General features: G+C 51.6%; 1 protein-coding gene and 1 long non-coding RNA gene across 7 annotated transcripts; one reads left to right on the forward strand and one right to left on the reverse strand.

Moving 5' to 3' along the window:
* Positions 1-222: 222 nt before the first annotated feature.
* On the forward strand, positions 223-26091 carry FBLIM1 (filamin binding LIM protein 1). Of its 6 annotated transcripts, none has more exons than XM_006072780.4 (9): positions 223-323; positions 6154-6209; positions 6637-6903; positions 12158-12348; positions 13223-13340; positions 14851-15020; positions 18066-18244; positions 20289-20406; positions 24620-26091. In XM_006072780.4, the coding sequence occupies exons 3-9, from the start codon at positions 6657-6659 to the stop codon at positions 24731-24733; spliced, it is 1137 nt and encodes a 378-aa protein (XP_006072842.1). In that variant the 5' UTR covers positions 223-323; positions 6154-6209; positions 6637-6656; the 3' UTR covers positions 24734-26091. The 6 variants fall into 6 exon arrangements, with proteins under 6 accessions (XP_006072842.1, XP_025141451.1, XP_006072841.1 ...); XM_025285666.3 differs by lacking the exon at positions 223-323 and adding an exon at positions 1533-1783; XM_006072779.4 differs by lacking the exon at positions 223-323 and adding an exon at positions 2149-2246.
* Positions 7870-10472, reverse strand: LOC123333678. The gene is made up of 3 exons (XR_006551123.1): positions 10340-10472; positions 9779-9908; positions 7870-8072 (listed from the first exon to the last, which is right to left on the reverse strand). It is a non-coding gene; the product is annotated as an uncharacterized LOC123333678 (long non-coding RNA).
* Positions 26092-26454: the final 363 nt, after the last annotated feature.

A 26454-nucleotide genomic window follows, 5' to 3' on the forward strand; every position in this document is an offset into this window, starting at 1 on the left:
TTCGCCATCAGTCCTTCCAATGAATATAGTCCTTCTATAGGGTCTCAGCTGCCGCAACCATAACAGATTGAATCTTTTTGCTCAGTGGCTTAGGAGAAAGCTGTTCCAGACTGGCAGGACAGGAGGAGAGGAGCAGAGCCTCTGATCTGGCAGACAAAGGGCGTGTGTTCTTATCCAGTGCACTTCCTGGGTTTCCATTGCAGGAAGCCAGGCACCTGCCGAGGTGACACAGACACCAGAGCTGGCGCTGGAGTCCCTTGTCCGGGACGCTTCTCTCCCCCCGGGAGCAGCAGCAGAGGTGGGAAAGAGGTGCTGGGCAGCTGGTAAGTGGCAGCAGCTGGACTCCACGTTCCCCTTGGACCTACCCTCTTCCAAGCCAGTCTTAGCTCAGAGTAGGTGTGGGAAGGCTTAGATCCTGCTTGGAGTCAGTGAGACCCTAGGCCCCACATCAACCCTTCGGTGCCTCACTGTCCCACCTGGAGGTGTGGTGGGTGCTTAGGGGAGGTATCATGGAGGTGGGGGGGGCAGCAACATTTTTATTTGCTTTAAATAAGCTTCTGAGTCACAATGCACTTTAAAAGGGAGTTCTATGGTTAAAGTGTCTGAAAACCCCTGGATCAAACCTTCTTCCTTAAGGTCCTTCCCATGGCTGGCATCCAGAGGTTTTTTCCTTCCTCATGGGGAAGGTATAGAGATCTTGCTCCAAGGGGTGCTTGCAAAGGGAGGTAACCTTGTCAAGCAGGGGAATAACCCTGACCATGGGCTCAGGCGGCCTTGAGTGTAAGTCTCCCTCTGCTGAAAAGAGAGGGAGTCACCTGTCTTTGAAGGGTGGCAGTCTCGCCAGCTGCTGGGACCTGCAGGGTGGTGTGTGTACCCAGGGGCACCCGCTGCTGTGGGCTGGAATCCAGCTCCACCATTGGCCTCTTGTGTCGGCTTTGAGCCTCTCTGTGCCTCCGTTTCCTCATCTGTGAAGCAGGAATAATCAGCCTTTTCCCATAGGGCTCTCCTGGGAATTAAATGGAAAGGTCTGCAGGCCAAGCATCAGATAAGAAGCCCCTATGAACAGCAGCTACAGTTACTACTGTTGTTATTATAGGACTGGCTGTGAGGATGGAAAGAAAAAAGGGATGCAGAGGGGGATGGGAGAGGTGACCAAACACGAGTGAGGGATTTAGGGAGGCGGGGTGGGGGAGGAAGAGAAGCACAGGACAGGGTGTTCAGCACCCCCCACCCCAGCCCCCAGAAGCATGACCCCCCAAGAACAGCCCCAGAGCCCTCGGGCCAGCAGCATGACTGCAGCTTTGGGCCCACAGAGGAGAGCCAGACCCTGCCTGGCCTCCCTGCAGATGGCGCCGGGTCCAGCACTCCTCTGGCCTCCGCCACTGTGGCTTTAATCAAAAGAACAATCTGTTTGCCTCTGAATCAGACCCAGATTCCTTTTCCCAGCAATGTTCCCTGGGCCTCCAGGGACTCAGGCGGCCCATCCAGGCTCCATCTCCTGCCCCAGAGCCCAGGCTGGGCTTCTCCCTCCCCATTCCACGTTTGGGGGACGGGGGAGCAGGAGGCTGAAGCAGTGGAGGGGTCAGATACCGGGCCCAGCATGGCAAACCGGCTGACCTGATTGCCAGCGAGGCCCTGTCTACCAGGCTTCCCGGAGGACCCTGTCCCCCGAGGACTCTGGGACCCATGTGCAGAAGGCGTTAGGGTCCAGACAGGTCATTAGCCCCATTTTAGAGGCGAAGAAACTGAGGCTCAAGAAGGTGGAATGACTGCCACAGGATTAGTGAGTGTCCGGGGAATCCAGGTCCCACCTGACCCTTAAGACCTTGGGAGATCCCAGGCCAAACTGGTGGGGCCACCACCCCAGGTGACCTCGGGGAGGGGGTTGGGGGAGGACCACTCTGGGTTCACAAAGGACGAGGAGAGTGGGCACCCGAGGAGGCCGCCCACCCTCCAGGCCTGGGCCAAGGGGAAGGGAAGAGGGGTCGAGGGAACAAAGGGAGAGGGGAGGGGGCGGTGCGGGGCGCGGCCGGGCAGGTTGGGGGGCAGGTAGGGGCCGCTTCCGCCCGGCGGCAATCCCGGGCCCCCTCCCCCAAGCTTCACCTTTTATGGTAAGGCGGCCGGGGCGGCGGGGCGGAGGGAGCCGAGGGGGCGGGGAGGGCGGAGGGGGCGGGAGGCGCCGCGCCGCTCCGGGCTTTGCTCGATCGGGTGACCGACCGGAGCCGCCGGGGGCGCGGGCGGCTCAGGTAAGCGGAGCGGGGTGGGGTGGGGGGTCCCGTCCTGCCATCTACGCCCCCGACTACACACAGGTGACAGCGCGGGCAGCCCCTGGCCGGAGCGCAACCCTGCTCCCCGACCCGGACCCCAGCTCCGGCGCTCCCAGGGGGACCCGCGGGACTGGGGGCCGGGGGTGCGGGTCTCTGTTCCCCGAGCGGAGGGAGGGCAGGTCGGGAGGTAGCGCGGGTGTCCCTGCCCCGGAGCGGCACGCGGAGAGAAGGGATGGAAGCAGGGCGGAAGCTCCCGCACAAAGAGGACAGCGTCCCGCACATGGATCGAATTAAAGTCCCCGGCGGCGCCCCACCGTGACCCGGCCAGCCGCCCCGCCTGGGTGCTTGCGGGAGGGCGCCGGGTTTCCGAAGGTCCTGGAAGCTCCGGGCCCCTTTCTCCAGCCGGGGTTAGGCGAGGGGCAGGAGGGGCCGCGGAACTGCCCCTCTCTGGGCCTCATATCCTCTGGGGGAAGGGGGGGTGCTGGGAAGGGGTGGGACTGAGCTATCCCCAGGGTGTGTGCCTGGGGCACCCTGGCCTGAGTCCTCCTCCAGCCCAGATTCTGAGGACCCCAAGGAGAGACTGGGCAGTGCCCAGATCCCTGTTCTTCACATTGATGGAAGCCAAGTCCTGGTCTTCTCAGGCCCCCCAGGGGTTCCGCCTCTCGCATGAGGTACTGAATAACCATCCGGCTTTCTCTTGGCACCTACCCAGTACCAAGATCTTGAGCACCCCCTCTTCTTTTATGCTCTCAGCCACCCTTCCAGAAAGACCTCATTATTTCCACTCTTTGAAATAACAGAGGCCCAGAGAGGTTCAGTGACCTGCTTAGGGTGGCCCAGCAGGAAAGAGGTGGGGTTGGGGATGAACTCAGCCCTGTGGGCTTCCTCCACTTCCCTGGGGTGGGAGAGAGGGAGAGGCCCTTCTGTCCCAGGCTGCAAGGCCGGGAGAAGGGGCTCAGTTTCACTCCCACTGCCTGCAATTTAACTCCCAACCAAGCCTAGGCTGCTTTCTCGGAGTACTGAAGAGCACAGCTTAGAGGTGGTCCCACAGGGTTTGAGAGGAGTAGGACCAGGGACAGAGGGCATGGTGGGGGACTACCCCCATCCTCGGAGGCCCTCCTGGTCAGCCAGCCCTCCCCTGCCCTGAGCTGCAGCCTAAAGCTGGGCTGGGTGGCTGGCTGGATCTCAACCTCCTTCCTTCCTCTTAGCAGGAAATGACTTTCCTTCCCTTTGTTTCCACTTTCTCTGCTTACCTAACTGGATCTCACTTTGGTCCTCTGGGAGAGGAAGGGTGGTGGCCGAGGGTCCCCCAGGCTGGGCTGGCTGGGAGGCCGCCCCGCAGGGAGCTTCCTCACACACCCCCGCTCCAGGGTGACCTGGGGGGCATTGGGACCCAAGGGGAACCTTGGCTCCCTTTCCTGCTCGGGTCTGACTGACAGGGCTTTGAAAATCCCTAGCTCGGCCCCTTCCCCTGGGGCCTGAAGTCCCTGTTGGAAGCGCAGGGAAGGGATAGGCCGGGGTGGGGGTAGGGGGGGTTGCTGCCCAGCTGTGAACATCTGGCTTCAGTGCTGGGACGTTTGTCCTGGACTTTGTCTGAGAAGCCAGCAGATTTGACTTCCTGGAGGGGTGTGTTGGGGTGGAGTGGGGTTCAGGGCAGGATGGGAGGGAGGCAGAGAAGGCACCCTCTGCAGCCTCCGGGAATGAGCCCAGAGTTTACTGGCCATCTGATAATTGGTCTGGATTGAGCCATTCTGTGTAAGAACAGGCCTGGAGATTTTTGCCTCCCAACCCCGACCCACCCTGAATCATCCAGGGGGAAAAAATGTGACCTCTCAGGCCCAAGGATACCCCGTGGACTTCCAGGTTGGATCCTGCTCTGTTAGAATTCCAGGTCTCCAATCTCTTGCTTGGGGCCTCACCTGGCCTCATCTATATCCTGGGGGCAGGACTTCCCTGGTGGTCCAGTGGCTAAAACTCCATCCTTTCAATGCAGGGGGCCCGAGGTTCATCCCATATGCCGCCGTTCAACACACCATGCAGGCCGCAACTAAGACTTACTGCAGCCAAATAAATATTTTAAAAAGTGAAGTGGGGGCATAGCAATCTGTGTTAAGAATTAAGTGTCTTTTTAATGTATTGTTTTATAATTATTTTCATTATTATTTTGGCTGTGCAGGAAGGGTGCGTGGGATTTTTAGTTCCCCGACCAGGGATTGAAACCACGCCCCCTGCATTGGGAGCATGGAGTCTTAACCACTGGACTGCCAGGGAAGTCCCAAGAATTATGTGACTCAGTAAGCACTGGCTGCAGTGCCTGGCACATGGCAAGCACTTTATCAGTGGGTGCCCTTGTTCTTGTATTTAAACCTTAGATGCACTCTGAAACTTGTTTGCAAAAATAGATACTTGTAACAAAGTATGAAAGCAAAGAGGAGGACAGCCAACAGAAGCATATGTACTTTCAAACATCACTTGCAAAACAGGAAACAAGAGAGAAGTACTTTACAAGAACTTTAGAAGTTTTATTCCTATATTGGTTTCTTTTTCAGAACAGATATTTTATTATCAGAATGAGCTACACGTTTTAATCAAAGATAAATCAATTTAAGGGAATTTAGGAGCGTATATTATTGCTATTCTCCATCAGTCTCCAGGAGTCCACAGTGGCCGGCGGAAGGAGGCCTTTGAATGGCCACTCAGGCTCCAGGTCATTAGGGTCCCTGTGGGCCGGCCTTTGGGGCCGAGTCAGGGTGGCCCATATGGAGAATAAGAGAGAAAAAGGGCAATTCTTTCCCTGGGCACAAGCCCTGGGTGCCCAGTAAGAACTCTGGGGCTGAGTGTGGACAACTTGCCCCACCCCATGACCCTACCTCATCCCTGGCCCCAGAGCCTACTCTTGGCAGGAACCACCTGAGAGAAGGAAAGTGCACTCTCCCTGGTCTGGATGCTGCCCTGCTCCCAGATCCATGTTTTGATGTCTCCTGTGAGCTGGACTTGGGTCATGCAAAGACCACAGATGCAGTTGAAAGCATATGAGGTCACTTCTAGGGAGCAGGCAGACATGATAATGGTGAGCCAGTGTGGCCTGTGATGGGCTGTCATTGCCCTGTGGTGTAGACAACTACCCTCGAGTAGGAAATCAGGGGAAGCTTCAGGGAGGAGGTGATGTTTGCGCTGGGTTTCTAAGGAAAAACTGGAATTTACCCTGCACTGGGCAGGAAAGACAGCTGGTAGGAACATGCCAGGGCAAGTAAGGGAGAAAGATGGTCCAGGAAGGCTGCGTGGTCCAAGGTGGTCAAAAATAGTTTGAGGCCAGGGGGATTTGGACTTTATTTTGAAGGTAGTAGGGAGCCATGGAAGGCTTTTGAGTAGAGAAGAAACAGACTGATGCTCCGGAAAGATCACTCCTGAGGCAGGATTGGAGATCCTTGAGGCACTCACCCCTGTGCCTGAATCAGGGCATGACTTTGGAGATGAGAGCAGGAGAGATTCTGGCCACAGGATCAAGACTTGATTGGATGTGGAGGCTGATGGCCAAGCTCAGGATGCTGGTTTGTGAGCTGGGCCGGGAGAGGGCAGCAGAGCCAGGTGGCCAAGAGCATGGGCTCTGGGTTCAGATCCCAAGTTCCCTGCTGCATGACCCTGAATGAATGACTTCCACTTCTTCCTCTGGGCTTCCTTATCTGTAAGACGGGGATGGTAACAGTGCTTCTCCCGCTCCAGCCATGGGAGGTGTGTGAGTTAATGGGCGGAAAGTGCTTAGGGCAGGGCTGGCACAGGATAGGCCTTGGTAAACAGTGGCTCTGATGGTTCATCTGTCCCCTTTGCCTCCTGGAATCCAGCGCTGATCTTCTAACCGTTGATTCACCCTGTCTCCCTCCCATAGTGGAGCTGGCCTGAACACTGGTGACCTCAGCCTTCCTAGGAAAATCCAGATCCCAGGTGAGGAAGGTAGTTTGGGGTGCGGCCCTGGGCTGGGCCTAGCAGTCAGTAGTGCCGAGGGTGGGGAGCTGGAGGAGCGGCCCCTCCCTCATGCTCCTTGGAGGAGGGAAATTAATCATTGGTGAGGTGAGCAGGGTAGGGCTGCCCTTTGTTCCACCAGGTGTGCAGGTTGGGGGACGGGCGGTCAGGACTGCTGCGGCCCCCTCTGTGGCCAGGTCACCTGGTGGGCCCCTGCCCTTCCCTGGGGGACATCTGCCACCCCTTTTATGGCTGGGTGGGGTGCTGGCACCGTGGGGTGGCTGCCCCTGTCTTGTTGGGAGAGGGAGGCTCCCTGCCCTGGGGGTGGGTGGTGTCCAGGTGGAGCGCCCCTGCCCATTCCACAACTGCCATGAACACTGTCCAAGCCTGAGCCCCACTCTGTCCCCAGCCCCACCAGAAGCTGAAACAATGGCCTCCAAGCCTGAGAAGAGGGTCGCCTCGTCTGTCTTTATCACCCTGGTGCCCCCACGTCGAGATGAGGCTGTGGTTGAGGAGGTGAGGCGAGCAGCTTGTGAGGCCTGGCCTGGCCGCCCCTGGGAATCTGCCCCCATGAAGGCACCCGCGGCTGGCTCAGTGGGAAAGCTCCGCTCCTGGATGCCCCCTGGCAGGGCTGCAGCCCCAGGGCCAGCTGTTCCACCTCAGCTCTCCAATGGAGGTAAGAGGGTGAGGGCGCTGGACGAAGGATACTGGCTCAGAGGCAGCACTGAAATGCAGAGGAAAGGGCAGGCTCTCGGGTCATTTGTTGAGCACCTGCTGTGTTCCAGGCTGACTCTGGAATCCACCTGCCTGGGTTTGGATCCTGACTCCTTTACTTGTTGGCTGTGTGACTTTGGCAGGCCACTTTACCTCTCTGTTCCTCAGTTTCTCAATCTGTAAAATGGAAATAATGATACTAACCACCTCAAAGGGTCCTCGTGAGGATTAGATAAGTTAACACATATGGAAAGTGTTGCTCCCAGGACCTGCCGTGTGAATACCTACTGTTTATTATTTGGAGCCAGACACTGGGGATAAAACTTATATCCTAGTGGGGGAAACATAGTAAAAACATAAAATATCATATCAGAAAGACACAAAGACTATTTCAGAATTAAACACAGTAAAGAGTTGGGGAGGTGCAACTTTTTATGGGTTAATCAGGATGGCTTCTCCAAGAAGGTAACATCTCAGCTCAGTTAAGACTTAAAGGACACTATAGAGCTAGAAGGGAAATGGAAACAGTTAGTGCAAAGACCCTGAGGCAGGGATGAATTTGGTAAGTTGAAGGAGCTGAGAGGTAGTTTTGTTCTCTGTTGAGCTCTACATTCACTTGCTGTGTGATCTTAGGCAAGCTGTTTCCTTCTTTAAACTTCAGTTTCTTCCTCTGGAGGATGGAAATTTGCTCGTGTATGTGATGTGAAGGGGCTTCCCTGGTGGCTCAGTGGTAAAGAATCTGCCTGCAAATGCAGGAGACATGGGTTCGATTCCTGGTCTGGGAAGATCCCCTAGAGAAGGAAATGTCGACCTTACTCCAGTATTCTTCCCTGGGAAATCCCATGGACAGAGGAGCCTGGCAGGCTACAGTCCATGGGATCACAAAGAGTCTGACAAAACTTAACAACTGAACAACAAGAGCAAATGTGATATGAAATCTCAGCTATCGGAGAGTAGCAAGGAGGGATGACGACACCGGGGCCTGAGGAAGCTGCTCGTCTGAAGGGCGCCAGCTGGAAACAAGGAGGCACTGAGATGCTCAGTGTTGGAGTCCTCAGGTGCCTAGTCAGGTTCCTGCTGTTCCAGAGTGAGGCTAAGGAAGCCTTATGCATCCATCACCATGAAAATCACCTTAAGACCAGAAAGTGAAAAAGTGAAAGTGTTAGTTGCCCAGTCGTGACTGACTCTTTGCAACCCCATGAGTTGTAGCCCACCAGGCTCCTCTGTCCATAGAATTTTCCAGGCAAGAATACTAAAGTTGGGACTTCCCTGGTGGTCCAGTGGCTCAGACTTTGCACTCCCAATGCAGGGGGCCTGGGTTCGATCCTTGGACAGGGAGCTAGATCCCACATGCAGCACTAAGACCCAGTGCAGCCAAATTAAAATAAATAAATGATTAAAAAAAAGTCAACAGGAGAAAAAAAATAAAGATACTTTCTATAAAAAAAAAAAAAAAAAAAAAAGAATACTAAAGTAGGTATCCATTCCCTTCTCTAGGGCATCTTCCTGACCCAGGGTTCAAACCTGGATCTCCCGCGTTGCAGGTGGATTCTTTACCATCTGGTCACCGGGGAAGCCCCAGAGACCAAAAGCAAATGTCGGTTATAGGAAGCTAGACACAGGAGGGAGAAGGGACCACACATGGACACACATGGACATTCGTATAACACGCTTCTTCAGTATAACACAGCCTCCTAAACTGGTCTTTCCTTCCTAACGACACATGCCAAGAACATCCTCCTGCTACTTCTCGTTTTTCATTGCGGCCATACCTCGCAGCTCGGGGCATCTTAGTTCCCCAACCAGGGATGGAATCAAAGCCCTGGTAGTGAACGCCCTGAGTCCTAACCACTGGATCACCAGGGAAGCCTTGTATAGAAGAACCTGGACCATGATGACCAAGATTCACACCTCAGGACATTGACCCAATGGAAAAAAAATCACGTTCCTTCTGGGTAGGAGAGGGGGAGCCTAGGAAATCGAGTTTAGATGCCAAAATGCCAAACCTTCTGGGATGTCTTCATGACTTATTGGAATTATAGACAGAAGATCCTGGGAGTGTGGTTGTAAAACCTGACAGGCCTTCCTCAGTGGGGGATAGACGTACAGTGGCCGGTTAGCCATGTTGCTGGCCAACTTGGCAATCTCGGGGCTCAGCCCTGCTTGGAGTAAGAAGTTCTAGGTGAGCAGAGGTCATAAGTCTGACCGCAAAACACAGAGGTGGGTTCTGGGGGCCTACCTTCAGCTTAAAGCCAGCTCTACAGCAGGCCGTCATCTGACCTGACCTATGCTTGTCCCCTCAGGAATGAATGAATGAATGAAAGTCACTCAGTCATGTCTGACTTTTTGCCACCCCATAAACTATACAGTCCATGGAATTCTCCAGGCCAGAATATTGGAGTGGGTAGCCTTTCCCTTCTGCAGAGGATCTTCCCAACTCAGAGATCAAACCCAGGTCTCCTGCATTGCAGGTGAATTCTTTACCTGCCAGCCACAAGGGAAGCCCTGTCCCCTCAGGAACCCACCAGCATTTCTTGAACCCTTTCATCCTGGCAGAAGTCTCCCCTCTCCCTCTTGAATTCCTGCCCTGGCTGGGACCTGCCCACCCTTCACAGCCAAATGTCGAGAACCTCAGGCATTTGGGAGAGGCCTCAGTGCTTCTGCTCTCTCTCAGTGACCTGGTTCTTGACTCAGTCAGCTCACATAGCACAGATTCGCACACTTTAGCAGCCTCAGCATCTCCTGGGGGCTTGTTCCAACCCAGCCAGCTGAGCCCCACCCTGGGCCTTCCTGATTCAGCAAGTCTGCGGTGGGGCCCAAGAATTTGCATTCCTTACCTGTTTCCTGGTAACTCTGATACTCTGGCCCAGAGACCACACTTGGAGAATGAGTATCTGGTCCGCAGGTAAGACTTGAAGATGAGTAGTTCTCAAAGTGTGGCCTTTGAACCTGCAGCATCGGCATCACCTGGGAAATGTAAATTCAGCGTCATTTCAAAAATGTCAATTCCCAAAGCTGACTCCAAACCTGCTGAATCTGAAGCGCTGAGGTGGGGCCCATCCTTTGACTTTTGGAAAACCCTCTAGGTGATTCTGGGGCCGACTCAGAGGTCTAGACAAGCTGTCCATCTGTACAGCCCTGGAGAGAACAGAGAGGGCTTATCTTTGTCGAATTGGTGGGAAACCTGAAGCCAGAGAGGTGCCTCAGTGAACACGCAGGAAATGGGACCAGAGCCCAGGCCTTCAGGCAGCCGGGCTTAAACCCTTTCTGTCTGCTTTCCCTGGGTGCTTAGGGCGGCCTGACCTCGCTGGAGCCTGGCCGACCTCATATGCCCGTGATAGGAGGTGGGCAGAGTGCCTCCGTGCTCTTTCTCCCAGGGCAGTATTAATAGCACTCACCCTGAGTGTGGCAGTGGACACAGTCCTGCGCTGTGCTTTCTCTCCTGACCCCTCCAGTTGGAGTTCCAGGAGGAGTACTAGGGAGCTGGGCAGCCCCTTGTCAGGACAACCTGGAGGGGAGGAGGTTACACTATCATGAGTGTAAGAGGCCCAATTTAGTAATTAAACAACAAGGAAAACAGTACAAGGAGCCCCTGTATATCCCACATCTGGTTTCAGCAATTACTGACATTTGGCCACATTTGTTTCATCTGTTCCCTTTTTTTTTTTTTCTCTTGTGAAGTATTTAACGGAAATGCCAGTAATCAAGTCATTTCAGCCCCACATACGGTAAGAATGGTTGTTTTCTTACATAACCTCAAGTCCAAACAATATATAAAAAAATCAACAGGAATGCCTTAGGATTATCTAATAGTCTATCCATAATTGACATGCTTTCCCTCATCTACAAAATGAGGGGAATTAAATGAGATGATTAATCCTTTGAAATCAGAACCCAAGTGAGATCCATAGCAGTGCTGGCCAATAAAATACCATGCGAGTCACAAATGGAAACCTTATGTAATTGAAATTTTTCTAGTATCCATCCATGTGGAAAAAAGTAAAATGATATTACTTTTATCAATGAGATATTTTACATTCTTTTTTTTAGTACTAAGCACATCTCAATAGCCATATGTGGCTGGTGGCTTCTGTACTGGACAGCACAGATCTATACATTATATAAATCTCTTAATTCTAGGGACGCCCCCTCTCTTGATCTCTCCATGCCCTTAATTTCTTGCAGAAACAGCCCATTTCTGTAGAATGTCCTGTTTGCTGACTGGTTCTTTTGGGTCCCTGGGTGGTCTCATCCAACTTGTCCCTCTGTTCCCCCTCACTTTTTTTTTTTTTTGGCCACACCATGCTGCACGCAGGATCTTAGCTCCCCAAGCAGGGATCGAACCTGTGTCCCCTGCAGTGGAATCACGGAGCCCTAGCCACTGGCCCTCCAGGGAATTCCCTTGGCTTTTTTTTTTTTTTGTAAGGCATTTCATCAATGCCGGCCATCCCTTCTGATATGTAACACAAGTCAGAAGACGTCTGATGTCTGCTGGGGTTATCGGTGGGTTCGGGTGGTGATGGTGATAGTTGAGCAGCTCCTCTGGAAAGTTCCCTACTGACTGTCGTCCCCTTGATACTTTCAACACCTGATAGTTATTACCTGCATCTGTTATGTAACTGAGTGGTGGTTCCCAACCTTGAGTGGCGTCAGCGTCACTTGGAGGACTTCCAAAACACCCACGACCAGGCGCTGCCCCAGAGCGTCTGATTCTGCAGCTCTGTGGTGGGCTGAGAAGTTGTGCTTCTAACAAGGTCCCAGGTGATGCCGCTGCTGCCAGTCCAGGAGTGACACCTTGAGAACCACTGTCTTAGGGGGCTGGTTTTGCTTACATTTGAACAAGGCCCTTCTCATGGGGTTTCCAGTGCTCTGGCACCCCGCTGGGGGAGGCATGTTATAGAAGGCTTTGGCAGCCACTGTTTTCTGAGCCTGGGCCACATGCCAAGTCCTTACCTGCATCATTTTACTTAATCCTCATGAACCACCCGAAGCGATTGAGACCCATGTTCCAGTTGAGCAAACTGAGGCTCAGAGAGATGGTTTCTTGCTTAAGGACACCCAGCACGTCAGTGGTGGTGTCAGAGCTGGAACCCAGATCTGGGCGACACTGGACCTGAGCCCTCAGCCACCATGCTGCCCAGCCTCCTGGGTTAGTGTCACCTCTTCTGCGCACCTGCAGAGACTCTGGCCAACCCACCTGCTCCCTCTGGTTGCAGGGTGTTCGCTTCCTCCTCCACCCCTGGACGTTGACGATGCACTTCCAGACCTGGATCTCCTCCCACCTCCGCCTCCGCCCCCTCCAGCGGACCTGCCCCCTCCTGATGAAGAGCCCCACTCCGTGATGGGGGCATCACTCATTTCAGACTTAGAGCAGTTGCACCTGCCCCCTCCCCCACCCCCGCCACAGGTACTGCCGACGCCTGGTACCTGATGGAGCTCCACGGGTCAAAGGAGGGAGGGTTGGGGGGTGGGGGCTCTCAAGATTTTAAGCTTGGAGGTTGTTAGGTCCCTTCTCCTACTCGAGGGCAGTCCCTCTAAAAAGCTCTTTCAGGCCGGTAAAAGTTGGATGTGTTTCTCAAGATCCCTGGAGAAGGGATGCCACACCCTGTCCACTTCAGTACTTCCATCAGCTCTGAGGAGGACATTCCCCTGCATCTAGTCTAAATCCTTCATCCTGCAGAGGAAACCCATCTCTAACCCTCTGCCCTTGACAGGGGCATTGTAGACATAGGAAGGTTCCAGGCCGAGGGGAAGCATGACTCTAGGAGATTCCTTAGAAACAGAAAGAAATACCATTGACTGGGTAAAGGAACCCAGAGCAAGGAGTTGGGAGAGCTGGCCTCAGTTTATGCCTCTGCACCAGGGGGTTCACCGGGGGCGGGGGCGGGGGGGTGCTTTCCTGGTGGCTCAGCAGTGACGATTCTGCCTGCCAATGTGGGAGATCCTTGGTCCAGGAGGATCCCACATGCCACAGGACAGCTAAGCCCTTGCACCACAACTACTGAGCCTGTGCTCTGGAGCCACAGCTATTGGGGCCCCAGAGCCTGGGCTCCTCTGCAGCAGGAGGGGCTGCCACAGTGAGAGGCCCACTCACTGCAACTAGAGAGTAGCCCCCGCTCCCTACAACTAGAGAAAAGCCCAAACAGCAACAAGGACCAGGCACAGCTAACAATAAAAACTATCAAAGCAGAGGGGGGCTAATTGTGCCTGGTGCCACCAGATGAGGGGCAGAACTGTGTGGTGTCCCTGTTGGATGACTCTTCACCCCTCTGTCCCCACAGGCCCTGGTGGAGGGGCCTCCACTGCGGCCTCGGCCCAGTCATCTCAAGCCCGCAGGGGAGGAGCTGCCGCCCCCTCCCGAAGAGCCTGTCAGCTTCCCTGAGAGAGAGGCCTCCACAGGTATGACTGGAAGGAGTCTGTGTGGCCCGCTGGGCCCTCGTGGGGCCAGCATAGACTTGGGGGAGCAGCTGGGGGAACAGGGACCAACTCACAGTGCAGTAATGGGCCTTATAGTTGTGAGGCAATTTTATTTTTACTGCCTTAACCTTTTTTTCCTTTATAACTAAAATCCATTTAAAACTTGCTGTGATGGCAAAAATGCCTGGAATTTTTTCACTGTTTTAAGTTTTTGAATACATAGCACCCTTACATAGTACAAAATAAAAAGCACAAGGAACTTCTCTGGCGGTCCAGTGGCTAAGACTCTGCATTCCCAATGCAGGGAGCTCAGGTTCGATCTCTGGTCAGGGAGGGAACTTGATCCCACATGCTGGAACTAAGAGTTCAAAAGCTGCAACTAAAAATCTTGCATGCCACGTCTAAGACCCTGCATGGCCAAATACAGAAACAAATTTTTTAAGAATAAATAAAAATAAAAAGTACAGAAAGGCACATTCCAGATAGACAGTCTGTTAATATCTGGTGCACATCCTTTCAGCGGTGTCTTATGCATACACAAGCAGATGCAAATATAGCCTTCCTCACAAATAGGAGCGAGCTCTGCGCTGTTCTGCACTTTGCTTTCTTTTCTTCGTTCAGCCTTAGAACTCATTCAACATCAGAACATAAGGGGTTTTCTTGTTCTTTTTCACAGCTGCGTAGTATTCCTTAGCTGGGCCTGACTACATGCATTTAACTGGTTGCCTGTGGACAGGTGCTCAGGTGGTCATGCTGAGTGAATTGCCTTTCACCTAATCATTTTGCCCGTGTGCAAGTTCATGAGATAAATTCCTAGAAGAGGAGGCACTGTGATATTTTTGCCAAGTTGTCCTTCTTGGTCATCCCCATCTACATTCCCACCAATGGTGTCAGAGTGCCCATCTGCTCACAGCTTCTCCAGCACTGTCTGTTACTCATTTACTAAATGGCTATTAAGTGCCTACCATGTACCAAGGCCTCCTCTAGTCCCAGATTATGAAGTAATTCTTCTCTGACTTCTTCCTGTGTTCTTACAGTTTCCCTTTTCACATTTGAATCTTTGCTACATTTTGAATTAGCTGGGTGTAAGCTGTTACTATGGGGCTGTCTGTCTTGTGTTGATTTTTTTGCAGATGGCAACTCATTTGTCCTAACACTACCTGTCTGAATTTTAGCTTTTTCTCCTTTTTTGGCCACACTGTGTGGCATATGAGATCTTAGTTTCCCCACCAGGGATTGAACCCAAGGCCCCAGCATTTGAAGCACAGAGTCTTAACCACTGTACCTCCAGGGAAGCACCTTGATTTTAGCCTTTTAAAGGCCACTCACCTTCCTTCTTAATGTCCCTCATGATCCTCCCCGTGAGCTGAGGCTGTGCTTACAGCCTGTGGGGGTTTGAGGAAGAAACCTGGCACTCTAGCTAGGTCCTGGGTGGTGACTGGGTACAGTTCTCCCAGGCTGGGCGGATCACAGCCTGTTTCCTCTACCCTAGACATCTGTGCCTTCTGCCACAAGACTGTGTCCCCCCGAGAGCTGGCCGTAGAGGCCATGAAGAGGCAGTACCATGCCCAGTGCTTCACGTGCCGTGTCTGCCGCCGCCAGCTGGCCGGGCAGAGCTTCTACCAGAAGGATGGGCGGCCCCTCTGTGAACCCTGCTACCAGGTAAGCCCAGCGCCGTTTCCCAGGTGCCAGCACCGAGCACCTCTTTTCCCACAATGATCTGAGGAGGTAGGCGCTAGTGACCCATTTTACAGATGAGGAAGCTGAGGCTCAGAGAGGAACCCAGCCAAGGTATGTGCATTTCCCATGGCTGCTCTAACAAATGACCACAAACTTGGTGGCTTCAAACAATACACACTTAATTCTCTTATGATTCTGGAGGTCCAAGGTCCAAAATCAGTTTCACTGAGTTAGAATCAGTGTTTTCCTCCCTCTGGAAGCTTTAGGGGAGAAGTCCATTCTCACCTTTTCCAGCTTCCAAAAGCAGCATTTCTTGGCTCCTTTGTCCTTCTTCAAAGTCAGCAGTGTGGCATCTTGCATCAGTTTCTTTTTTCTTTCTTTCTCTCAGGTCTCCCTCTGCCTTCCTCTTTTAAAGATACTTGTGATGACATTTGGGGCCCACATGGATGACCCAAGCTGACCTCCCCATCCCAAGATCCTTAGCTCAGCCACACCTGCAAAGTCTCTTCCGTTTTCTTTTAACTTTTTGTTTTGTGTTCGAGTCGGTTAACAATGCTGTGATGGTTTCAGGTGAACAGCAAAGGGACTCAGTCACACATGTTCATGTATCTGCTCTCCCCCAGACTCCCTGGCCATCCAGGCTGCCACATAAAAGTTGAGCAGAGTTCCCTGTGCTGTACTTGTTGGTTATCCATCTTAAATATAGCAGGTGTGTACATGTCCATCCCAAACTCCCTGACTGTCCCTTCCCCCGGGAACCTTAAGTTCATTCTCTAGGGACTTCCCTGGCAATCCATTTGTTAAGACTCCGAGCTTCCAATTCAGGGCATGGGTGTGATCCCTGGTTGGGGAACTAAGATCCCGCATACTGTGTGGCACGGCCAAAAAAGAAAGTTGATTCTCTAAGCCTATGAGTCTCCCCATTCCAAGATCCTTAACTCAATCACACTCGCAAAGCCTGTTTTTTGTTTTTGTTTTTTGCTGCACTGCACCACATGGGAGTGCTGAGTCCTTACCACTGGACCACCAGTGAATTCCCTGCAAAGTCTCTGTTGCCATGCCAGGTAGTCATAGGTTCCAGGGATTAGAACCTGGATAGCTGTGGGGCATCATTCAGCCTGTCACACTGTCACACTCTGGTCAGTGGTGGAGCTGGTGACCTGCCCCAGCCCTGACTGGTTCTGGACCCTGCTGTGGTCTTGCCACTCCCTCACCTACAGCCACGAGGTTCCAGTGTGTGGTGTGATGGGGCATCTCTGGGTACCACGTGTAGTCTGGAAGCGCTAGTTTGGATGCCAAGGTGCTGGAATTGCTAACTCTAGTGGCACGTGGTGGCGTTTCTCCGTGTGGTATACAGACCTCCCTTACGCATCCCTGGGGGTGCAGTCAACCTCACCTAGTCCTCAGATTAGTGATGCCTGACAGTCTGCATTTTTAACAAGTCTCTCCAGTGATCCTGATACACACTGAAGTCTGAAAACTACTGATTTGAAGGGTTAGAACATTTGGAGTCGGGACTGTTTAGAAAACTCCGAATGACCTGATCCCAGGCAGCGAGGTGCTACAGGAGGAGAGAGGAGCCAGGCCGTCCCAACCTGACCCTCTGACTCCATCAGTGTGACTCCTCTGATGTGCTTATGCCCTTCCCCAGCTTGGATCCAGGCAGGAGTGGAGCAGTGGCAGGGGGAAGGGGTGAGGGTGGGGTTTTAGCTGAGAGCAGCCAGGAGGGCCTTCAGCAGCCAGTAGAGGGGGAAGCAGGAAATGCTGGCCCTACCTGGCACATCTATCCAGAGGAAATCAGGTTAAGGTGAACAGGCTCACAGCCAGGAAGGGGAAGAGACATACAGGAGAAGAGTTAGGTGAGTTAGTGGGATGTGCTCTGCTGTCTCAGTAATACCTACCCTGTCCTCTCTCCTTCCTGTCTCTGTCATCCCACCTCATTCCAGAAGGGATTTGAGGCAGCTTGTAAGAATGCACATATAGAGACTTCCCTGGTGGTCCAATGGCCCAGACTCCATGCTTCCAGTGCAGGAGGCCCAGGTTTGATCCCTGGTTGGGGAACTAGATCCCAGATACTGCAATCATGACCCAGTGCAGCCAAATAAATAAATACTTAAAAGAAAAAGAATGCACATAATAACTGTAATCAATAATAATGTTATACACTTAAAACTTCATTAAGAGGGTAGATTTCATATTAAGTATTCTTACCACAATAACACAAAAAAATTTTTAAGGACACATATAATACTATGAGAGGGCTTCCCAGGTGGCACTAGTGGTAAAGTACCCACCTACTAATGCAGGAGACAGAAGAAACTTAGATCCCTAGATTGGGACGATCCCCTGGAGGAGGGCATGGCAACCCACTCCAGTATTCTTGCCTGGAGAATCCCATGGACAGAGGAGCCTGGTGGGCTACATACAGTCCTTAGGGTCACAAAGAATCGGACACAACGAAGCAACTTGACATGCACACATAATACCATGAGATATCAAATAAATTGATAAAACAAAGGAAATCAAGGTAGAAAGTGAGATGAGATCCAAGGAGAGTTAGTACTCCAAAAATATGTGACAGACCCTTATACTCATTCCTAAAAGTGGAGCATGAAATCGGACTGTAAACTTCCAAGTAGCCAAATGGAAAATGGTAAGTTTTAAGATTTATCCATAAGATCAAAAGCATGACAGTTCCTCTGGGAATGCCTTTTACTGATTCTGAAGCTTTAGAGAAATTTTTCCTATGGACCCTCATGGACCCTGGCCTCGAGCATTTCCTAATCACACAAAAAAGATGCAGTCATAGCTTCATGGCAGGATTTCTCACTGTTAACCAGGGATACAGGGCCAAACTTGATCCCCTCTAAGCAACGTGGAGGGTTAGGGGTAGTAGTTAGGGTTCCGATTGTACGAATGTGAGCACCTCTCCCGTACCTCCCCTGTGGGTAGCTGGTCCAGTGCCCCTGGTGGCTTGGAGGGGGCACACCCATGGGCTGGCTCTGAGGCGGTGGCCTTCTGTCCCAGGACACCCTGGAGAAGTGTGGCAAGTGTGGCGAGGTTGTCCGGGAACACATCATCCGGGCCCTGGGCCAGGCCTTCCACCCCTCCTGCTTCACGTGCGTGACCTGCGCCCGGCGCATTGGGGACGAGAGCTTTGCCCTGGACAGTCAGAATGAGGTGTACTGCCTGGACGACTTCTACAGGTACGAGAGGGGACCGCACACTAGGTGGGGCGCGGAGGCCTGCGTGGGGCTCAGGTGGGATGGAGTTGCTGAGCCTGAGTGCTGGAGGCTGGGTCAGAGCTAGCCTGCCGTCTCTGGGCCTGCAGGATCCACCACTGCCTGTTGCACATACCCTGTGTTTGAGTGACCACCTGCTGGCCACTAACACTTTTTGTTTTTAATTGGAGTATCATTGCTTTACAGTGTTGTGTTTCTGCTGTAGAACAGTGTGAATCAGCTATATGTATACATACATCCCCTCCCTCTAGAGCCTCCCTGCCACCACCCCATCCCACCCCTCGAGGTTATCACAGAGCGCGGAGCTGAGCTCCCTGTGCTACACACTAGCTTCCCCTCTAGCTATCTGTTTTACACATGGTAGTATATATATCGGAGAAGGCAGTGGCACCCCACTCCAGTACTCTTGCCTGGAAAATCCCATGGACGGAGGAGCCTGGTGGGCTGCAGTCCATAGGATCTCGAAGACTCGGACACAACTGAGCGACTTCACTTTCACTTTTCACTTTCATGCATTGGAGAAGGAAATGACAACCCACTCCAGTGTTCTTGCCTGGAGAATCCCAGGGACGGGAGAGCCTGGTGGGCTGCCGTCTGTGGGGTTGCACAGAGTCAGACACGACTGAAGCGACTTAGCAGCAGCAGCAGCAGTGTATATATGTCAGTGTTACTCTTTTAATTCATCCCACCCTCTCGTTCCTTCACTGTATCCACAATTCCGTTCTCTACATCTGAGTCTTTATTCCTGCCCTGCAAACAGGTTCATCTGTACCTTTTTTCTAGATTCCGTATATATGTGTTAATATACAATACTTGTTTTTCTCTTTCTGACTCACTTCACTCTGTGTGACAGACTCTAGGTTCATCCACATCACTACAGATGACCCACTTCTCTTCCTGTTCATGTAGCTAACTCTTTGAGCAACTCCACTTGGGTTAGGCCATTTCATCTCAAAACTGCTAGTACAGGCAGGCACTGTTAAAGGTTCTGTTTTAGCAAATGTGGAAACTGAGGCACGCAGTACATAAGTACAGTAAGTCCCCTACATACGAACCTTCAAGATGCGAACGTGCATCTGATTCCAGCAAGGCCCCAGAACCCGTGCCATCGTCAGGCATGGGTGAAACTGCAGCTTGTGCTCCGTCTCCTGTTGCCAACGATCCTTCAGCTCTCCCACCCCCCACCTCTTCTCCCTTCTCCCTTCAGTAACTCTTTTTGCCTCTTCACTTGATGCCAGCTCCTGTAGGCCAGCTGTTGTACGTACTACTATACTTTTCAAGGTGCTGTACCATAAGATTCAAAAATGTTTTCCCTAGTTTTTGTGTTTGTTTTTAACGTACATTTTTGTGTGAAAGGTATTATAAACCTATTATAATATAATATTCTATAACTGACTGTGTTAGTTGGATAACTTTGTTGGACTTACGAACTCACTCTCAGAACAGAAATCATTTGTATGTAGACTCACTGTACCTAAGTCTCCCTGATGGTAAGAACGGAAGCTGCAATTCAAACCCCGTCGAGCTGACTTCAGGGCCTTGCTGTCAATCCCCAGACCCCAGTGCCTCCCCTCATAGCTAGCTGTATGGAGCGATGGTGACGCACATGTCCAAGAGGCCTTGTCCATCACTGCCCAAGGGGAGAGACAGAAGCGCTTAGCAGAAAAGGAAAGAAGAGAAAGCAGTGATCTGATACGAGACCAATGAAATGGGTTCACTGGAAACGCACACATGAGATTTCTCTGCTTTCTCAAATTCCAGTGTTCCCCAGTTACTTCCTTCCCTTGGGCTAATTATACCCTGGGAAGCTGGGTCTAATTATGCAGGTCTCTCCATTGCTCCTGCCAGGAAGAAATAGGCATTTGTGGTTGTAGCTCCAGGTATAGTCACATAGCAACAGATCCAAAATAGCTCTGGGAGGTGAACCAGAGCCAGCCCAGGTTCTGACAGCTAATTTCTGCGGTCGTGGGTGTGAACGCCTCCTGAGCTTGGGTTTCTTTCTCTCTAGGAAGTTCGCCCCGGTGTGCAGCATCTGTGAGAATCCCATCATTCCCCGAGATGGGAAGGATGCCTTCAAAATCGAGTGTATGGGAAGAAACTTCCATGAGAATTGCTACCGGTGTGAGGTGAGTGGAACAGTGCTGATTTAATTAGATGTAGCTGGTCCAGTCCAATCACCACATGAGCCCTGTTGAGGGCCTGCTGTGTGCCAGGCCCTGGGCTGAGACAAGTCCAGGTGAGGGCTCTGATCTCAAATTGCTCACCATCCAAGACTTCCCTGGTGGTCCCGTGATTAAGACGCTGAGCTTCCAATGCAAGTGGTACAGGTTCGATCCCTGGTTGAGGAACTAAGACCACACTTCTACATGGCATGGCCAAAAAAAGAAAATTGTTAGCCCAAGCTATCTAATAGCAGAGACAAATAAGAATGGAAATAACTACAAATCTAGTCTTGGAGTTAATGGTAGAAACCAAACTCAACCTGCTTTCTGCAAGAAAGGAGACCTTAACAGGAAGGTTCTTGGTAGTGATGTCATTGATGACATGAAATGATATAGGGCTTTCTCTCCGTCTCTTGGTTCTGCCTTTATGCAAGTGTTCGCTTCATTTTCTCTCTCTGTGCCCTGGCATTCTCTGTGGGGCAGGAGATACACGGTTGGCTCAGGTTTACATCCTTCCAACTTAGAAACCCCATCCAGTGATCCCTTACAGTCCCAAGACCTCTGATTCACCCAACTTGGATCACATGGGCCATTCTGGATCAATCAGTGGCCAGGGGCTCTTATTGATCATCTCTGGGGCCAGGGAGGCCATTGGGATTGACTGTGTGCATGCTCAGTCACTCAGTCGTGTCTAACTCTCTTCGAGTCCATGGACTGTTGCTCACCAGGTTCCATAGAATTTTCCAGACAAGAATACAGAAGTAGGTAGCCATTTCCTCCTCCCAGGGGATCTTCCCAACCCAGGGATCGAACCTGCATCTCCTGTGTCTCCTGCATTGGCAGGAGGATTCTTCACCACTGAGCCAACTGGAAAGCCCCCTGAGCCGCCAGGGAAGCCCTGATACAACCATAGGAAGGACAAAAGGAATGCTGGGCACACATACCACAGATGTCTTTTTAAGGTGCTACGAAAGAGCAAGTATAAATCCACTTTGGGGCGAAGAAGGCAGTGATTAAGTCAAGTGATCAAGATTGGTACAATCAAAGCACTCTTACTTGATTTTATTTACTAATTTATTTTTGCCTCTGCTGGGTCTTCCTGGCTGCACAGGTTTTCCTCTAGTCGTGGTGCGCGGGCTTCTATTGCAGTGGCCTCTCTGGTTGGCTGTTCTAGGGTGTGTGGCCTCCATAGTTTCAGTCCCCCAGCTCTAGAGCACAAGCCCAGTAGTTGTGAATCAGTTGCTCTGAGGCATGTGGGATCTTCCCAGATCAAGGCTCGAACCCATGTCTCCTGCATTGGCAGGCGGATTCTTTACCTCTGAGCCACCAGAGAAGCCCTCATAGGCACTCGTAGAGGAGGCGGTGCTTAACCTGGGTTTTGCAGGATGAGTAGAAGTTTGCCACAGAGTCCAAGGGGGAAAAGAAGTCCAGAAAGAGGCAAGGGCCTATGTAATCCTACTGTAGCACAAACGGCCTGAAGAATAGGAGGAAGTGGAAGTTTCTAGCTGTGTCTGGAGTGTAGACTGCTGGATATAGAGTGAGGCCAGAGAGAAGGAAAGGGCCCCAGGGGCCAAGCTAAGGAGTCAGCCTCAGGCTGCACGCAGGGAGTGGTGAGGCTGAGGTGGTGAGGCTGGTTAGAAGCTGGTACAGCAGTTCCAGCAAGAAATGCCTGGAGAAACGCACAGGCCTCTCACTCAGAAGGATCCTCTGTTTGCTTTGAAGTTCTGCTGTCATTTTTTAAAATTCTTCATTTTTGAATAAGGGACTCTGCGTTTTCGTTTTGCCCCAAACTCTGCAAATTATATAGTCAGTCCTGCCGGGCAGGCTCTAAGAATCCACCCTTATCTCTTCCCGTCTTCCTCATGTCATTGATGTTTTGGTGATGATGACAAAAAGGTATCACCTAAGTGGGGACTCCCAGAGCAAATCTCTCTCTCTCTTTTTTTTTTTAAATTTTAATTGGCGTATGGTTGCTTTATAGTGCTGTGTTAGTTTCTGGTGTGCAGCAGAGTGACTCAGTTATACATATGTATATTCTTTTTCATAGTTTTGCCTAGAAAATTTCATGGATGAAGGAGCCTGGTGGGCTACAGTCTATGGGGTCTCAAAGAGTTGGACACGACTGAGCGACTTCACTTTCACTTTTCACTTTCCATTATGGTTTATCACAGAATATTGAATATAGTTTTCTGTGCTGTACAATAGACCATGTTGATCCATCCTACATGAAATAGTTTGTAACAGAGCAAATCTCTTAATTGGCCAGTGAGATTCCAAACATTTATTCACTCACATTTAAGCAGAGGTCTGGAGCCAAGAAGCCATTTTCACTGAGAGTGACCTGAGAGTTTAATCAAGAAGTTGACAGACTGCTTCATAATTATGTTGACGTGTTGGTTATAGTTCAAAGTTCAGCTGATAACATATCTTGAAAGAACAGCAGTGAAATTCAGATGCTGTTATCCCTGCCGTAGCCCACGTTAGGTCCAGTGGTGACTGGCATTTCATGGGCCTGGATGGTGAGCAAATAAACCCTCCCTGCTTCTCCTTGGTCAGCTTATTGGGAACATTGCCCAGGCTGCTGCAGTGAGTCAGAGTTTGGACTCTAGCAGCTGCATTTCAGAAAGTAAGGCTTCAACCGCAGTGGCCTGAGCAGATGTGGGTCTGTTTCTCTAGGAAGGGAAGTGCGTTTCAAGGTGCCATCCACGTTCTTCTCACCATTCCTGACCTTTTTTTTGGCTGCACTGTGCTGCCTATGATCTTAGTTCCTCGACCAGGGATCAGACCCACACCCCCTGTAGTGGAAGCTCAGAATCTTAACCAATGGACTGCCAGGGCATTCCCTGTTCCTGCCTACCTTGTGGTCCATGTTATTTCTTAAAATTGCCAGAAGAGTAACAACGTTTTCATACTCAGCTAGTATTTTTCAATAGAAAATGCTTTCATACACATCACCTCGAAAAGTAGAAATGTTAGTTGCACAGTCGTTTCGACTCTTTGCGACATCATGGGCTGTAGCCCAGCAGGCTTCTCTGTCCATGGAATTTTCCAGGCAAGAATATTGGAGTCGGTAGTCACTCCCTTCTCCAGGGGATCTTCCTAACCCAGGGATCTAATCCTGGTCTCCTGCATTGCAGCAGATTCTTTCCCATCTGAGCCACCAGAGAAGCCCCTTATTTAATCCTAATGATGAGCTTTTGATACAGGAGTTAGTGTCTTCATTTAAGGAATTTGAGTGGTTTTTCCCTGTGTTCTGGGCGGGGTCTGACAGCTTTCTGCAACCTGATAGCTCCTTCTCAGGCTCTGTGACTTGGTCATAGTTGAGGTGTTTCCTCATTTGATTCTAATTTAGAAGAGGTCACATGTGCCCCTTTGGGACTTTAGGTTTGGCGCTTGGTGCTCTCAGAATGCCAAACAAGTGGCTGTTAGGAATAGCCCAGATCCTGGCATTAAACAGTCCAGAGTCACCTTGAGAGACTCGAGGTGCAGTTCCAGAGAAAAGACACACAAGGGCGCCCTCCCAGGCTGGCGTAGCTGGATCAGGATGGCTGGGACTCACGAGTTGTCTCTAAGATCAGCCTTTTTCTGGTCTCATCCTTTCGGCTCTAGGGAACACCAGCCATGCCCTGAGCAGGTCTCTGGACGGTCATCATTCTTGTTATTTCCTGCATGTGCCCAAGTGAGGCCCAGATGAGGTACGGGCTTGTGGCAAAATCGTAAATTTAGCAAAGTCTGGGCCCTGAATCCCCATCTTCATTCTAAAATCTTTTGGGGATTTAAAAGTTGGAAAAATGAATGTTTGTACCAGTGTTGAAGCTGTGTTAACAGTGGAACAACAAAAAGACCCCTGGACTCTGAGCCTGAAAACCCAGTCCTATCCTAGCTCTGGAACCAGCTGTGACCTGGGGTGGACGCCATCCCTCACTGGACCTCAGAAAGGGCTTTTAAGACCCTTCCAGCCCTTTCCATGATCCCTTAGGGGGTTTCTCCACCAATGGGCCCCCTCTTCTCCCAGTGTCCTGGATTCTCCTCTCGGGTGATTCAGTTAATTTCCTCCATGGATGCTCGCAAGTCCCACCTGCTTGGGCTCCGCGCTGCAGGGCTCAGGCATGGGGTCTCAGGCTCCAGGTTGCAGGGCTCAGGCCTGGGTCCATCCACATGTGTCTTGTTCCCGCAGGACTGCAGGGTCCTCCTGTCTGTGGAGCCCACGGACCAGGGCTGCTACCCGCTGAACAACCGTCTCTTCTGCAAGCCGTGCCACGTGAAGCGGAGTGCTGCGGGGTGCTGCTGAGGGCACCCTTGGGCCAGGGGCTGCGGCTGCACACTAGCCCTGCTTGTTGGGGCCCCTTCCCTAACTGTGTCCCTTCCCAACCTGTTCTGCCATGCTTCCTTCCAAGCCACACACAGGGACCAGCTTGCAGCTCCGCCCGTCACTTCAGCCGCTGAGCCCCGGCCTCCTCCCAGCTCAGAGCACCCTTCAGACTCTCAGCTGTTCCTTCTCTCCTCTGGGCACCAGAAGGCTTTCGTACTGTGAACATCATGCCCGGGGTTCCCACCTCCACCGTTCTGCCCCCTCTTGAGCACTGGTCTCGACCTCCATTTCCAGGGGTCAGTTGGGTGAGTCTCCAGTGAGCACCCTGTGTCCATAGCAATGATCCATGAGCTCTGAGCATGCTGAGCTATTAGAGTACAACCCCAGAGTCCTTTAAAAAGCACTATTTTTAACATTTGAAGGTTAAATGATGAGAAACATACTTTGGATTTTGGGGGAAGGTGGGGAAATACCTTCCATTGTTCATAAATGTACAAGATAGTGATCCCTCTGGTGGCCTGGACTTCCCACCTTGAGGCCGTGTTGACATGGGGCTCAGGCCCAGGCATGAACCTGCACAGCAGTGGCAGGAGCAAAGGGTGACATGCTGACAGCCAAGGACGATGTCAGCAACTCCTCCAGCTGCCTTCTGGCGCCTCCTCCCGTGTGCAACAGTGATTCTGCAGACACAGATTAAGTGCCTATTGCTAGCCAGGGAGCGGAGCACAGGAGCCCTTGGGTGTTCCTCCTGCAGCCTTGATGGGGGCTGTGCTCACACATACAGACACACACACACACTCCTCCAGGACAGTAACAGGGGTGTCCCCCAACCCCTGCTCAGGCCCTTCAGCCCAGGCTGCCCTGTGACCACTGCCCAATCAAGGCCACACCTCTAAGATTCTTTTCCCTTTTAAGAAAAAATCACTTGTTGCTTTGTAATTCTAAGACATTTTGTAGGGCATGAACACATGAACAAAAGGTGCTTTCCTCCCTGGGGTCGTCTCAATGTACCACGTGCTCTTAGGAGGCTTCTCGGAGCTCCAAGTACCTGGAGGATTTCTGTGTAGGGCCCCTTAAGGGCTTCGGACCAGAGCAGAGCTTCTTGCCTGAAGCTTAGAGCAGCAACTCCCAAACTTCAGGCATTCCCAAAGCTTCCACAATTTTTATCATATGAGGACCTCCTGTTCTCTCACTTCCTTAATATTTTCTTTAACTCAGCATCCTTTTTCTTTTTACTCACTTAACCAATTTAGTCTTATGCTAACTAAGCAATATATCCACACAGCCACATGTTGATGTGCTAGTTATACATGAAAATAAATGCTTAACTATTCAAACTTTGTCTGTGTTCCAAATAAGATCTCGCCTTGTAAATGCTGGCCTTTGCTTAGTAACATCAGAAGAATCTCAGGACAGCTGCTCTGTGTGCATATGTGTGCGCGCGCGCGCCCAGTTGTGTCTGACTCTGCAACCCCCTGGACTATAGTCCTCCAGGCATCTCTGTCCATGGAATTTTCCAGACAAGAATACCGGTGCAGGTTGCCATTTCCATCTCCAGGAGAATCTTCCTCACCCAGGTATCAAACCTGCCTCTCTTGCATCTCCTGCATTGGCAAGCAAGTTCTTTACCAGCTGAGGCACCAGGGAAGTCCCCAGTGTGACATGAATGTCCAGCAAGTACCTGTACCCTCTGTCCCAAA

This window comes from Bubalus bubalis, chromosome 5 (genome assembly GCF_019923935.1).
Source record: "Bubalus bubalis isolate 160015118507 breed Murrah chromosome 5, NDDB_SH_1, whole genome shotgun sequence".
Lineage (NCBI taxonomy): Eukaryota > Metazoa > Chordata > Mammalia > Artiodactyla > Bovidae > Bubalus > Bubalus bubalis.